The sequence below is a fragment of the Eulemur rufifrons genome, chromosome 3, assembly GCF_041146395.1.
Source record: "Eulemur rufifrons isolate Redbay chromosome 3, OSU_ERuf_1, whole genome shotgun sequence".
NCBI classification, from domain to species: Eukaryota; Metazoa; Chordata; class Mammalia; order Primates; family Lemuridae; genus Eulemur; species Eulemur rufifrons.
Genome location: NC_090985.1, coordinates 22,397,266 through 22,411,398, shown reverse-complemented (window position 1 = coordinate 22,411,398; position 14,133 = coordinate 22,397,266). Strand labels below are relative to the sequence as shown.

Genomic DNA, 14,133 nt, shown 5'->3' with positions numbered 1-14,133 from the left:
GAACACCTCCTTGCTCTGGCACAAGATGTTCCAGTCTCATACTTTTCCTACCTGTATCTAGAATCACCCGTTTTCCCAAATAGCCCTGGATCCTTTCAGTAGAAAATTATATGGTAGAAGCCAAGATCTGGGTGCAGAGGATGCTCATTGCTATTGTGCCATCACTGCTCCCTTCCCTCTTAGTGGGTAGAAGTAGAGAATATATGTAGAGAATATAAATAGAGAATATACTTACTGTATATATACATACACACACATAAGGATATGTTTATATTTATATTTGTATTTATCTATATACTTTGAAAACCATTAGTTCGCACTGATAACATTCAATTGCAATCTCACACTACAGGGATTATTTTTGGTATTTGTAACTCCCATCTCCTGGCCTCCTTAGTATATTTCCTCATCTGATGAATCTCCCACTATGTAAGCCATCTCCTGTTGCTGTCACCACCTCCATTCCCTGTGGGCATTCTCCTTTTCCTGCTCAGGTTCTGACTCCCTATTTTGGGCCATTCCAATGCATTGATGTCTTCTTCACCCTGCTTGGGCTCTGTTTTACCATGACAGGTCACCCTGCTACATGGACACCCACCTCATCTTCTGATCTTGCACATGCCCATGTGGGGGGATGCCTTGCTAGCATGGCTTGAACTCTCTAACTCCTCATTTCTGGCTGCTCCACCCATTGTGGATGCCCTCCCCATCCTGCTTGGGCTTAGACCCTTACACAGGGCAGCTTCACGTGTGGACATTTCTCTTGCCTTCTGAAACTCTGACTGCCAGACCAGACCAACCTTCCACAGGGTGTCCTCTTCATTTGCATTGGCTCTGATTTCAAACACAAGCTGCTTTGCCCACATAAATGCCTTCCTCATCTCCCATGGTCTCTGACACCCTTGCCTGGCTCCTCTGCCCCAGTCCCTCCTTACTTTGCTTCGGCTGTGATTTTCAAACTAAGCCTTATATGCAAAATGATGCCTTTCTTGCCTTCTCAAGCCACGAAGCCTCATGTCCTCCTCACATTGCCTGGTCTCTGGCACCCTAGCCAAAGCCTTAAAAACTCTCCACTCCACACCAGCCACATACTACGTACTTCCCCACTCTTGGGACTAAACTTTTCCAGGAGGTGAAGAAAAGGAAGAGAAGAAAGGAGAGAGAGAATAGAAAAAAAATATGAGGAGGATGTGAGCATGATACTTATAAAAATCACCCCCAAAGCAACAATAACAACAAAATCTGAACATTTTCCCCCAATATTGAAACAAGACAAGAGTGTCCACTCTCACCATTTGTATTTCATACTAGGTCCTAGCCAGAGCTGTAAGGCAATACAAGGAAATTTCAAATACCCAGATAGATAGAAGAGGAAGAAATAAAACTGCCTAAATTCACAGATGACATGATTGTTTCTTGAGTCCTGAGGAATCTACAAAAGAATTCTATTAGAATAATAAGTACATTGAAAAAGGTTGTATGATGCAATGACAATATCTAACAATTATATTTATATATATTAGCAACAAACAATTGGAAAATGAAATATTAAAAATATTATTTATAGTAGCATAAAAATATGAAATAGGAATAAATTTAATGAATCAAATGCAGGGCCCCTACAGTAGTAACTGCATAGAAATAAAACATATTTCTATGAAAAATTAAAGATGATCTAAGTAAATGGGGAGATAGAGAGTTTTCATAGATTGAAAGATAGTTTTTTAATATTACTAAGATTTTCCCTAAATTCTTCTATAGGTCTTACATAACACAAGTCAAAATCCCATCAGTCTTCTTTATAAACACTGAAAAGATTATTCTAAAATGTTTCTGAAATGCAAAGACCTCAAATAGTCAAAACAATTTTGGAAGAAGAAAAGCAAAGTTGAATGACTTATGCTATCTGATATCATATTTATAGCTACGTTAATCAGATCAGTGTGGATTGGTATAAGAAGATAGATAGATATAGATATATAGATATATCAATGAAACAGAATAAATAAAATAGAGTAAAAAGAAATATATACCTATAATATCAATTGATTTTCAACAAAAATATAAGGGTAACTCAATGGGAGGAAGAATAATGTTGTCAACAAATTATGCTGAAACAAATGGACATCCACATGGAAGAAAAGAACCTTGACCTTTACATCATCCACAAAATTAACAAGCGTATTAATGCTAACTTTTAAAAGAGAACATAAAGGAAATCTTAACTTTTGATTAGGCAAAGATTTCTTAGGTAGAATAACAAAATTCTGAGACCTAAAAGAAAGAAACAGATAAATTGAATGAAATTTTTCTTTACTTTGAAAGATACTATTAAAGAAATGAAACAGCAAGGCCATAAACTGGGAGAAAATACTCAGATATGCATTACCTGTATCTGACAAAGGACTTATATCCAGAATATATAAAGGATACTTACATCTCAATTGTAAAAATGGAGAATACGATTTAAAATGGGCAAAAATCTTATATCTTCAAAAAAGAAGACATAAGTGGCCAATACGCAAATGAAATATATTACTTATATACTTATATATGTCACCAAGTAAATGCAAATTAAAACCACCATGAGATACCACTATACACCCACTAGGATGAACAGAGATGATTTTGAAGCAGCTGTAATTCTTGTGCATTGCTGGTGAGATGGAAAATCCTCCAAGTACTTTGGAATAATTTGGCAGTTCCTTATAAAGATAAACATACACTCACCATATGATTCAGCCATTCTACTCATAGGTATTTACCCAAGATAAATGAAACCATGTGTCCATGCAAGGACCTGTATATGACTCGTTATTTGTAATCGCTAAAACTAGAAAGGTCTATCTACCCATGAATGGATGAACAAGTTTGTCAGATGTATGTTATGTAAGTATTTTCTCCCAGTCCATGGCCTTGCTGTTTCATTTCTTTTATAGTGTCTTTCAAAAAAAGAGAAGAATTTAATTTAGATGAAGTTCAATTTATCTGTTTCTCTCTTTCATGGCTCAGAATTTTGGTATTCTACCTAAGAATAGCCATACAGTGGAATACTGCTAAGCAACAAAAAGGAACAAAGTGTGGATCTGCAACAATATGAATAGATCTCAGAAACATTCTCAATGAAAGAAGCCAGACATAAAATAATGTATATTGCATAATTCTACTTATATTGAATGCCTAGAACAGACAAAAAATTAAAATCTATAATGACAGAATGTAGGTCAGTGCTTGTCTGGAACTGTAAGTGGTATGTGGGTTAAAGGGTCACAAGGGAACTTTGGGGATGATGAAAGTGTACACCAGTTTGTACATTCATCAAGAGTCATCTAATTATCCATGTAACATTTTATTCCATATGTTATACCTCAAGTTGATAGAGTATCTTTTTTTCAAAGAGCTTTAAAATATATTGTCAGAAACTTTGGTCCTGCTTAGAAAGATAAGTTGATTCTCTCTAAGTAAGGGGTAATTATGACTGAACAAAACCTAGTTTGGTGAAAAGCATTTGGATCAAACAAAATGCACAAACATGGGCAAGGGAAAGTGGTCATGTGATGCCTCCCAGCTTTCTCCTTCCCTTCCTTCTCGCTACCTTAAGGGCCCGAAAATATTCTCTATCCCATTTAAAATTACTTTACTATGAACAAAATGGCATCTACCACTTTTTTCTTCTGCCATGAAAAATTACCCATGTGGAACTCAGGGAGGCTTTTTCTCTTTCAGTCAAAGATAAATGAAAGTAAGAACTGAATGAATAATTTCCTGCTCATTTGGCTAATACATATCACTATCTGGTCGATGTTTGGAAATAGTCATGGTTCAGGAATCCTGCCGAGAGAATGTAAGGATGTGGGTGCTTGGTGTTAAGTGCTTATCCACCCTACCTGATGGCTGTTTGAGTGGGAGGGAGCTGAGAAAGGAGGGAGGGCTAAGTAGCCTCACGCCTGGCCTTTGTTGCAGGTGCAGGTGTGAGTTGAGCTGGGTGGCAACTGTGATGGGCAGGAGTATATGGTGTGAAGCCCTTTCAGTTCCATGTATCTTGATTATGCCTGTGTATGCTTCAGTCTTTCTCTTTGATTGCCTGCATTTTGGGTGACACTTTTAATGATTTGTCAATTGGTTCATGACTTAGCCTGGATTCCCCAGAAAATATATCCTTAGGCAAAATTTAAGTGATGCTACTTTATTAGGGTATGCAATACCAGTCAAAACAAGAGTGAAGGCAAAAAAGGATTGAGGCATGGAAAAAGAGGGAACAGACAGACAGGAGGGTTTGTTACCAGCAAGGCCATCCACTGCTGAGTATGAAGTACAACTGATAGATCCATCTCACAAGATCATCTTTGAGAAGCAAACAACTACTGCATCTCAGGACATTTCTTAGGAAGCAATGAAGGAAGAATCTTTTATGCACTGGACATAAATATCCATTAGCCAAAAGTCCACTCTGTACATTTCTAACTTGCTGGATATTTCAGATTGTTCATATGTGGGTACTAAGCAGACCCTGTGGCATCTCAGACCTTGTTATCCATTGAGAAGCTGAAGGGTGGGAAGGGAAAGACAAGGAATGTGGACATGAGGTGAGTGGTCAGGGCTTATTCCTCTGTATAGCTGGTCAGAGCTCACACAGAACTGGGTGCTGAGGTAGCAGATGCGGTGATAAATAAAGCCAAGAGCCCAAAAGACAGATTGAAGCCAAGAAGGTCTGAGGTGGTACATGGTGGTTGGATAATGTCTGTAATGTGGTTTTGCAAGTCTTAGAACATATAAAATAGTTGGGGGGGGTGGATAATTCTTGCTATGTTGTTGGCTTTATTCAAATGCTTTATTTTCATTGTTTACTTGTTATAGCCATGACCCCCAGTAGGGCATTTCTGCAAACAAAGTGCATGCGAATAGGAGAAAAAGAATGAACTATAAATGTGTGTGTGTGTGTGTGTGTGTGTGTGAGAGAGAGAGAGAGAGAGAGATAAAACAGATATAAGTTTCCAGATAATTCCATTGCACATTAACAGGACACAATACAAAATAGTTGTGAATAGACTTTTCCAGAAAATAATTAGGGAGCTATATTTATCTCTGAACCTTTCAGGTACTGTGGTCACATTTTCTGTTCCAAAAATAAAATTGCTGATTTTTAGAAAAGGCAATGATATTTAAAATTAATGCATAGAAACATGCCAACTTGAGAATAGGATCTAGATTTAGATATTTACTTATATAAAGTCTCGATAATAGAAAAGAAAAGCTTAAGCTTTTTAGAGAAAAACGAGTCAATACAGGGGAGTAGTTATCTATTATTAACCATTCATTAAATCCCGGAATAACCTGAAGCAGCCTACAGGACACAAGAATGAGCTCGATCTGTAGGTTTGGTAGGTTGACCACAGGTAGGATTGTGTAACCACCTTCCTGAATATTGGAAGTCTCAGGTACAGAGAAACTTTACTGAGGATCATTCACTAAAGAAAAATATACAACCTGTGGCCTTAGGTGAGCAGCACCCCTTAGATACATACTTGTGGTACACAGGGCAGGATGTACCTGGTGTACACCCGTCTGTTTCTTGGTCAATGCGCCAGGGGTCTTCTTATGAGAGCCGAAGGATGGAAGCTTGTCACAGGGAAAAGGGGGATCCTTGTTTTATATTAAGAACTATGGACAGCTCCAGGATGCACCAGGCAGGAACGTTATTTTATTTTATTTTATTTTAGGATCCCTAGAATGACAATCCTGAGTCTCCAAGTCTAATTGGGATTCCAGCTTACTGATAATAAAATGCGCATATTCAGGCCTCTCTTATCCGTTCATTATAATTTTATTTATGTGAGCTGGAAGGACTCAGTGCTCACAAGAAATGTTCAGGAGTGAGGGTGAGAGGTACAGTTTAAAGAACAGATTTTTAAAAATGGTCATATTTTATAAATAAATAATCGGGCCGCCATGCAAGGGGCTGGAAGATAGGTCAGGCGGGAAAGCCCGGGGGTGGGGGTAAGGGCGGGGATCCCCACGTCTCCGTTTGAATGCTCGGTGATTGTGGGGGCGAGAGGATCCCACCCAGCTTAGGCCACAGAACGGCGCCATGTGCTCCGGGCTTCTGGCCCTCCTGCTGCCAATCTGGCTCTCCTGGACCCTGGGGACCCGAGGCTCTGAGCCCCGCAGGTGAGACGGGGGCTTCCCTGGGGCTCCGCAGCCTTCCTCGGGGCGCGGCAGCACGCAGTCCCGCGGGCGGAGGCGCTGCACGGCACCCACTGGCTCTCGGGCCGCGCAGCAGCTGGGCGGTGGTCGTGGTGGGGGGTCGGACTGGAGATCTGGCGGGGCAGAGGGGAGCGTTTTCCTCGCCACTCTGCCTGCGCCACGGTGGCCAGCAGTCCCCTCACTCGCACGGCTGCAGGGAGTTGGCTTCTTGGCCGACCCTGGCCCTGACCGGCGCCGCGCAGCCGCGGCTCCCGCTCGCAGTGTCCGGCCCCGGCTGGCCCCTGCACCCCACGGTCCCGGTGCTCCGAGTCCCGCGCGGCGGCCACTGAGGCGGGAGGGAGCGCCTGGGGCCGGGGCCGCGGGGCAGCGGCGAGCGCGGGGGAGGGCCGGGTGCGCAGCGTGGCCGACTCCGCCTCCGGCTCGCCCTGCCTCCTCCCCCTCCCTCGGCTCCCGAGCCCGCTGCTCCTCCTCTCCCGTGCCCGCTCCTCCTCCTCCTCCCCTCCCCCTCCCCCTCCGCCCTCCTCCGCTCCCGGCCAGCTCGGCGGCGGCGGCGGCAGCAGCAGGAGCAGCCCCGGCTGCGGGTCGCGACGGCGGCGGGGCGCCCCCTCCCCCGTGCCGGGGCGCGGCGGAGGGATGTGGGGCTTTGCGGGAGGAAGGCTTTTCGGCATCTTCTCGGCCCCAGTGCTGGTGGCGGTGGTGTGCTGCGCCCAGAGGTAGGGTCGCGGCTGGGTTGACGGGAAGCGGGCCGGGCGGCGGGCAGGGCGCGCGGTGTGCGCGCCGGGCGCTGGCGGGTTAGCAGTCGCCTGACCCTGCTCTCTGTGCCCCCTGTCCCCCTCCCCCAGCGTGAACGATCCCGGGAACATGTCCTTTGTGAAGGAGACGGTGGACAAGCTGTTGAAAGGCTACGACATTCGCCTGAGACCCGACTTCGGGGGTAAGTGGGATGCGCGCGGCCGCTGCGGGAAGCGCGACCCACCGCGCTGGCGGCCTGGGTGGAGGAGGGAGGCGGGGGCCGTATCCGCTAAGCTGCGGCTGGCTGGGGGTTGGGGGGCACTTCCCTTGCGCCCCCTCCCGGGACAGCCCCTCGTCCTCAGAGCCACCCGCACCCCATGCTGGAGCCTGGCTGATCACCATGTCGTGTGCTTCCCGTAGGTCCCCCGGTCTGCGTGGGGATGAACATCGACATCGCCAGCATCGACATGGTTTCCGAAGTCAACATGGTGAGTGCTCGCCCTCCCTAGGGCTGTCCCTGAGCCCCTGGCCCGCTCTCTGGGATAGCAGGCGTCCACAGTACAGGGCCGGAGGCCTCCAGGGCCGAGGCCGAGCTTCCCTGGCCCGCAGAGGGAGCCGCGCTCCGGGGCGCTGTCCTCTTGCTCTCCCGACTCCTCCACCCGCCGGGTGTGCGCGGGGGGCGTCTTTGGCTACGGACCCGAGCGGAGGGCGCACCCTTCCTGCGGAAGGGGTCCTGGGCTGGCCTAGAGCTCCGTTCTCATGGTCGACCTCGTGCTCCCAGCTCCTCCAGCGGTCTGTCACCTGCTTCCTGGTTCCAAGGCTTTCTGAGCGCCGTCTCGCTTCCTTAGCAACAGGCGCTGGGAACCAGAGAGAGAGGCGAGATGTGGGGGTGGCTCAAATATTCTAGGTAAGAGGTACTTAAGGTTTCCTTTGTTGTCGTTTGGAAAAGGATGCTGTGAGCTGGGGAAAACGAGGGGCTGCGGTCTGTGTGTGCCAGGGGTGCGTCAGGTCAGCTTCCGTGGTCTCAGCGGCGTCTGCAGGGGCAGGCTCCTGGACTGTAGGGTCCAGCTCCGCCGGGCTCTGTCCGAGGTGCTGACGGCGAGCCGCAGGCTCTGAGAGCAGGAGGGCCAGCGCTACTTACAGTGGGGTCTCAGAGGGGCCGCTCTGCCAGGAGAGTCAAAGGCTAGTGACCCGAGTGTCACTTAGGGCTTATGTGAATGCTGACAGTATTTAACATTCTGACCTGCCAAAAGAAAGTGGAGGTCAGTATCCGGAGGTGCGGAGCCGGCTTTTGCACCGAGGGCTTTAGGACACGGGAATAATGAGAAAAATGACCCCTTTTATTTGTTAATTGAGCTGAAATACCAAGGGAGTTGAAAACAGGTTGAATTTTCTGCTGCGGGGCACTCTAGAAATTGTAAGAGTGGGCATTCGAAAACATTCTTTGGAAGAAATCGTTTGGCAACTTTTCTTTCGAACGTACAACATTGAGATTATACTGAGACTTGGTTTCAGATAGGCCCAGTTTCACAACTCTGGTGTACATCAGAATCACGTGGGCAAACTTGTTTTAAACGCATACTCCCTTGTTCCTCATTTCAAGGGATTCTGATCAAGCTAGGCTGGAGTTTTGGGGTCTTGAGGTGCACTTAAAACTAATTCTTAAAATTATTTTGAAGCCAGTATTTTGTGAACAGTATTTTGAGAAACATTGCAATAAGTCAGAAATAGGAACATATACAAGTAAACTAAAACTATTATTTTAAATAGACTTTAGTGAGATATGTTTTAAAATAAATACTACTGAGGGTTTTGTAGGAAGAAATCTTTGACCACACCAAAATATTTTCATTGATTTTTCACTTCTAACCTGTAGATTTTAAAATTACAATGTATACTTTAAAAAATATGTACCTTTCTTTCAAAGTATATCACTTAGGACATTTGTACATCAAAATAATAATAATAGTAAAGAAACACAGAAGAAATGTGACTTTATGTAAATTACCTTACAATAAAAATTAACATGTATATTTCACTTTTTATGTAATATTATAAAAATAATTCAATCCAAAAGTTATGTTTTATGGTCTAAAGGAAAAAAGTTAATATATTCAGGATCCATACTCTGTAATCTCTGATTTTCTCAATTGAGAACTTCACATTTTCTAAATAAGGCAGTTTAGTACAGAAGTTAATTGAATATTTAGTGGATTATGTCCAAAATCATTATATTGGACGTCAAATGGAAGAGAAAATGTTTTGATGTGGCCCTTTAAGAACTATGTATAATATTAAAACAAATAGGGAAGTGAGGAGAATGTGTTGTACATTTTGTTTGAGTTATTTTTTAAACTTAGTTATCCAGTTGTTTTGGCATCATGCCAAATGTTGGCACATTTAAAAACTTCATCAATATTTGCCTAATTCATGAACTGTGAATTGAGGTGTCTAAATGTTCTCTGAACCCAGTAATAGAAAGACAAATTCAAGATAAAGGCCATTATCTTGAACAATCTTTAAGTGCATATTCCATAGCTAATAACATGCACAGCATAGCCATGGTATACTTGTATACACTTTTTTTTTTTTTTGCATTCTCATGATAGTAATTTTTCTGGATTTCTAAGCAAAATGTATTACAAACAGAAATTGAGGATTAATAGGATCGGAGACTGAAGGCTATTGGACAGATGCGGCTGACAGCCATTTAAAATACCTTCCTTCCAGCCGTGCGCGGTGGCTCACGCCTGTAATCCTAGCATTCTGGGAGGCCGAGGCAGGTGGATGGCTCGAGGTCAGGAGTTCGAGACCAGCCTGAGCAAGAGTGAGACCCCATCTCTACTAAAAATAGAAAGAAATTATCTGGCCAACTAAAATATATATATATAGAAAAAATTAGCCAGGCATGGTGGCAAATGCCTGTGGTCCCAGCTACTTGGGAGGCTGAGGCAGTAGGATCGCTTAAGCCCAGGAGTTTGAGGTTGCTGTGAGCTAGGCTGATGCCACGGCACTCACTCTAGCCCGGGCAACAGAGTGAGACTCTGTCTCAAAAAATAAAATAAAATAAAATAAAATAAAAAATAAATAAATAAAATACCTTCCTTCCACAAGTAGATTGGTCAACATCATGTTCTAGAAAAATCTGATTTTCCTTAACATATTTGTGCATGATATTAGCTATAATATTTAACTTATTGTTAAAGGAAACTCACCTAGAGCAATGATGAAGTATCATTTTGGGGGTCATGTTTTATGGGGAATAAACAGAGAATATGTGAGCATAATATTATAGCCACCACTCAATCATGTTGTATAAAAACAATAAATTCTATTTATGAGCTTCCTTAATCAACTTACTAGTCACAAAAAACTAGTAAGTTGTTGTAACTTATGAAACTAAATAAGAAACGGTGTCGCTTTAAGTGTATGATAACTATTAGAGGAGGTATGTCAAAAGGTGGTAACAGAAAATAGAAAGTGGTAAATGCCATTAGAGGAACAAATGAAAGGGGCACACAGAAGAGAGAGAGGGAGGGAGAGAGGGGAGAAGCTGGAGAGGGGAGATATTATTCTGAAAGCTTCAGGAAAGAAATCATATTTAAATTGGGTGAGGGCGATGAATAGAATTCTGACTGGCACATGTAGAGGAGGATTGCTGGGTTGGGAAAGAAAATAACAAAGAAATGGATGGATGGATGAGCAGGACCAGAGACTGTGGAGGGGAGATTTGAGAGATGAAATTGGAAGAACAGGACAAAGCCCTGTGCACCCAGGGCCTTTCTGCATGATGCCAAGGATTTCAGATGCTAATTTCAGGAAATAAAGAGCTATAGGTGGTAAATGTTTTAAAGCAGTTGAATGACATGATTTGAGATGTGCTTTAAAATAAATATTTAGGCAAAAATGTAAATTTAGACAGAGGAGTAAGGATAGTGAAGTGGAAGAACAAAATTTACAAGAAAATTAGGGATAAATGGGTGTGAAGGTCTTTCGTTGAAATTTTCTCCTTAAGTTTATATAGATATATTTTTGAAAACATGTATTTAGTGAAACAAAATGCACCAATGTTTGAAATAATGATGTTGAAAAACTTGTATTTCATGGGGAGAAAGTTATGTATATGCATGTTGATGAGTTTTGTAGGGGTGACTGCAAAGAGCAATAGCAGGTACTACACAGTAGTAGTGCTTTGCTTTTCTCTTTAAACAACTGTGAAGCACGATCTTTATCTACGGGTAGTGCATGTAGATGATGCCTCCAAAAAAGTCTTTGACCTCAAATAAATAAATATATAGATGAATTATGCATATACATGTATATATCATCACTCATTTTGGTGTTTTGAAAAAACAATCTGAGAATGGATTTGAATGTTTTAATATTTAGCATTGGGTTTTGTCATAGCTTGTTTCATGGATGCTGGAGATATTCTACATTTCCGTTTTTCCTAAGTCTGTCTATTTTTCTTTTCATATACTTCATTTTCTCTGTTTAAAATGGCCGACCTGCCAGTGGTCACAGACTACTTTGTTTTATATAACTTCCCTTGTTTTAAAATTTTAGGTAATCTAAATTGTGTGTGGTTAAGTAATTATTCAGATTTAGTCTATACATTTCTTTAAGTGAGATTGTATATGTGCAAGAACACTGTCTATTGAAAGTTATTACATGTGCATGTTGTAATTTTGGTGCTTAGCAGTGGTCCTCGTATATAATAAACATATATATTGAATAGATAGATGGAGAAATGAATAAGTGGAAGAAAATTATTGAAAATATTGGACACACAAGGAAATATTAAAAAAATGAAACAATTAGAATATTTTAATTTAAAAGCAATATTTTAAGATATGAACTATTATTTTTGAAATTTATTAGAATGAGCCATTGTTTGGTTTGTTAATTTAGAGCAGAAGTTACACTACTTACTTTTTACTTAATTAACTATAAAGTATTAGGGACATAAAACTAGATTCAAACTCTAGTAATATTAATACTAATTTCTATGATTTAACTTGTGCCTTGTTATTACTTTATACTTAATTAGTCCATTAAAATTAACTCAACCCTAATGAAACTGTTACTACAGAATTTTTTTCTGATTTCATGCATATAAATCACATATTATTTTCCTTTTTAAAAAATTATAGTTCCTTTTGAGTAACATAATGCATTTCCTTAGTTATTTATTATATTATAAGATGTATTTATCCATTATGCTAGTTCTATTGTATTCATTTCTCACTTGTTGCATTTTCTTCTCATAAAATCCACTTTCTTTTGGTCTAGGTGTGAAGTATGGTACATAAGAACATTTGGTAGTTTCAGCATATTTCAACAAGTAGCTTTGGAGCTGCATCACTGTTAAATGGATACAATCTTACTCATGTACAAACTCATGCTCAGACACACACACATTTGCAATATCATTTTGTGTCTTTCTCTCTCCTTTTCAGAAAGAGGGGGAGAGAGGAGAGGGTGGTTCTGGCTAGAGAGAGCTAGGATTAGAAGTTTGGAAAATTCAGCTTTTAGGCATTTTTTTGACCACACATTTGTTAATCATCCCCACCTTCATTTCAGAGTCTAGAGATTGCTTTGCCATTAGTGAATGCTGAATGCTGGCTAGGTTCTCAGGCAGGAGGCACTGAATCCCAGGGGTTCAGACAGAGCACTTGGAAAGAACCTTCAAAGAATGGGAGCTGTGGGTTCTACTTCCACATCTGTGGGAACATCTAGCCTTAGGCAAGTCACTTAATCCTCAGTAATTCAGTCACAGGCTCCTAGAAGCCCACGGCATGCCATTCATGCCAAAGTGATATCAAAAGGGCTTAACTCTGCAGAGAAAATCGCAGTAAAGGCACTCGCACAACCACAGCTGTCCAGAAAGCTGTCCTTTACTGATTTTTTTTTCCAAAGAGGCATGGGCCATATTTAGAGTTTGTATATGAATTGTTATTAGCAGTTTAAAGCTAGGAAATGTGCTAATGCTCTTATTACAAAGCAAGCTGGGGGATGACTCAGCAGAAAGGAAGAATGTTTCCCTGACCCATTTGGGGTTGGAAAACTACTTACAGGGAAGGCACTCCAGGGGTAAGGTCCAGGGAGTGTGTTGGCATTTGGTTCCAGGTTGCTTGCGTTTGGGAGGTAAGGCTGTTTATTGAGTGCATTACTTTTCACTGGCAGTGTGTTTCATGCATAAGTTATGATCATACGTCAATGCTGGGGCACTGATAAGAAAGCATGTAATGAACTTCAGAGATGGATGACAATAATACCTTACATAATATACTCTTCATGAAGAGAGTTTGTGTTTAATATTAGAATGAATGGTATAGAGAGCACAAGAAAATGCTTTTTCCCTTTCCCCTGAGGGAGGTTGTAAAGCTCATGTTGTTACATCTTTTAAAAAATGGATCTTACACGCATCATCCTGTTGTGAACAGCCTCTTGCTTGAGTCTGTGCTGGGCTCAGGGATCTTATGGTGTGTTGCATTTAGTTTGAATTGATGGTGCAAATCTGCTTATTTACGTGTAAAGAACAGTTACGTCTGGTAGGTAATTCAGTTTGAGTTGGTAAATTATGACTGACTTTTATCTTCAACTCTAATGTTTGGTTTTTCCAAAGGATAAATATACTGCTTATATTTCCTTAGATGATGGTAACTAAAATGAGTCAAAAAAAAAAAAATTGCTGTTGCTTCTTGGGCTTCTTGCCAAATGAAGGTGCCTTGTGGATTTGGTGCTTATTTAGATGAAGAATGGCATATACGTTAATAAAGAGGACATTGTTCTTTTAATTAAATAATGCAAGAACTAAAGAAATACAGAGGTGTCAGCAGCCAGTGTAGAGTCCTCGGGTGGTCTTTCTTGGAAAAAAAGGATCAAGTCTGGGACTGTAGACTCCCAGATTTTCACAAGGAAAGCAATATGGGTTCATTACCCCATTTTCCACACTTTGACATGTGTGCTAGCTCTACTTTTCATAGGTAACAGAACCTTCTTTCTCACATACCAATCATTGTGTGAAGACTACCAAACATTTGGAATAAATAAGTAAAACCTATTACGCATCTGAAATCTTTTGTAATCATGTTGAGGTGTAACTTAGGGAATTGATAACTAACAGTTTTACACCACTGTGCAGTTTATAAAATGCTTCAGGTATTATGTCATATTTGATCATCAAACCTGATC

The 14,133-nt window shown here is 41.6% G+C and overlaps 1 protein-coding gene across 3 annotated transcripts in view; it reads left to right on the top strand.

Moving 5' to 3' along the window:
* The first annotated feature begins 6,050 nt into the window (after positions 1-6,050).
* The window catches only part of GABRB3 (gamma-aminobutyric acid type A receptor subunit beta3), a 202,991-nt gene continuing 194,908 nt past the window's right edge, over positions 6,051-14,133 (top strand). For 2 of the 3 annotated variants that reach the window (XM_069465823.1, XM_069465825.1), the window contains exons 1-3: positions 6,744-6,917; positions 7,047-7,138; positions 7,357-7,424. In XM_069465823.1, coding sequence (XP_069321924.1) covers positions 6,838-6,917; positions 7,047-7,138; positions 7,357-7,424 — 240 coding nt within the window. In that variant the 5' untranslated portion in view covers positions 6,744-6,837. Of the gene's footprint in view, positions 6,169-6,743; positions 6,918-7,046; positions 7,139-7,356; positions 7,425-14,133 lie in introns of those variants that run through there. The other variant, XM_069465824.1, reaches the window with a different exon arrangement.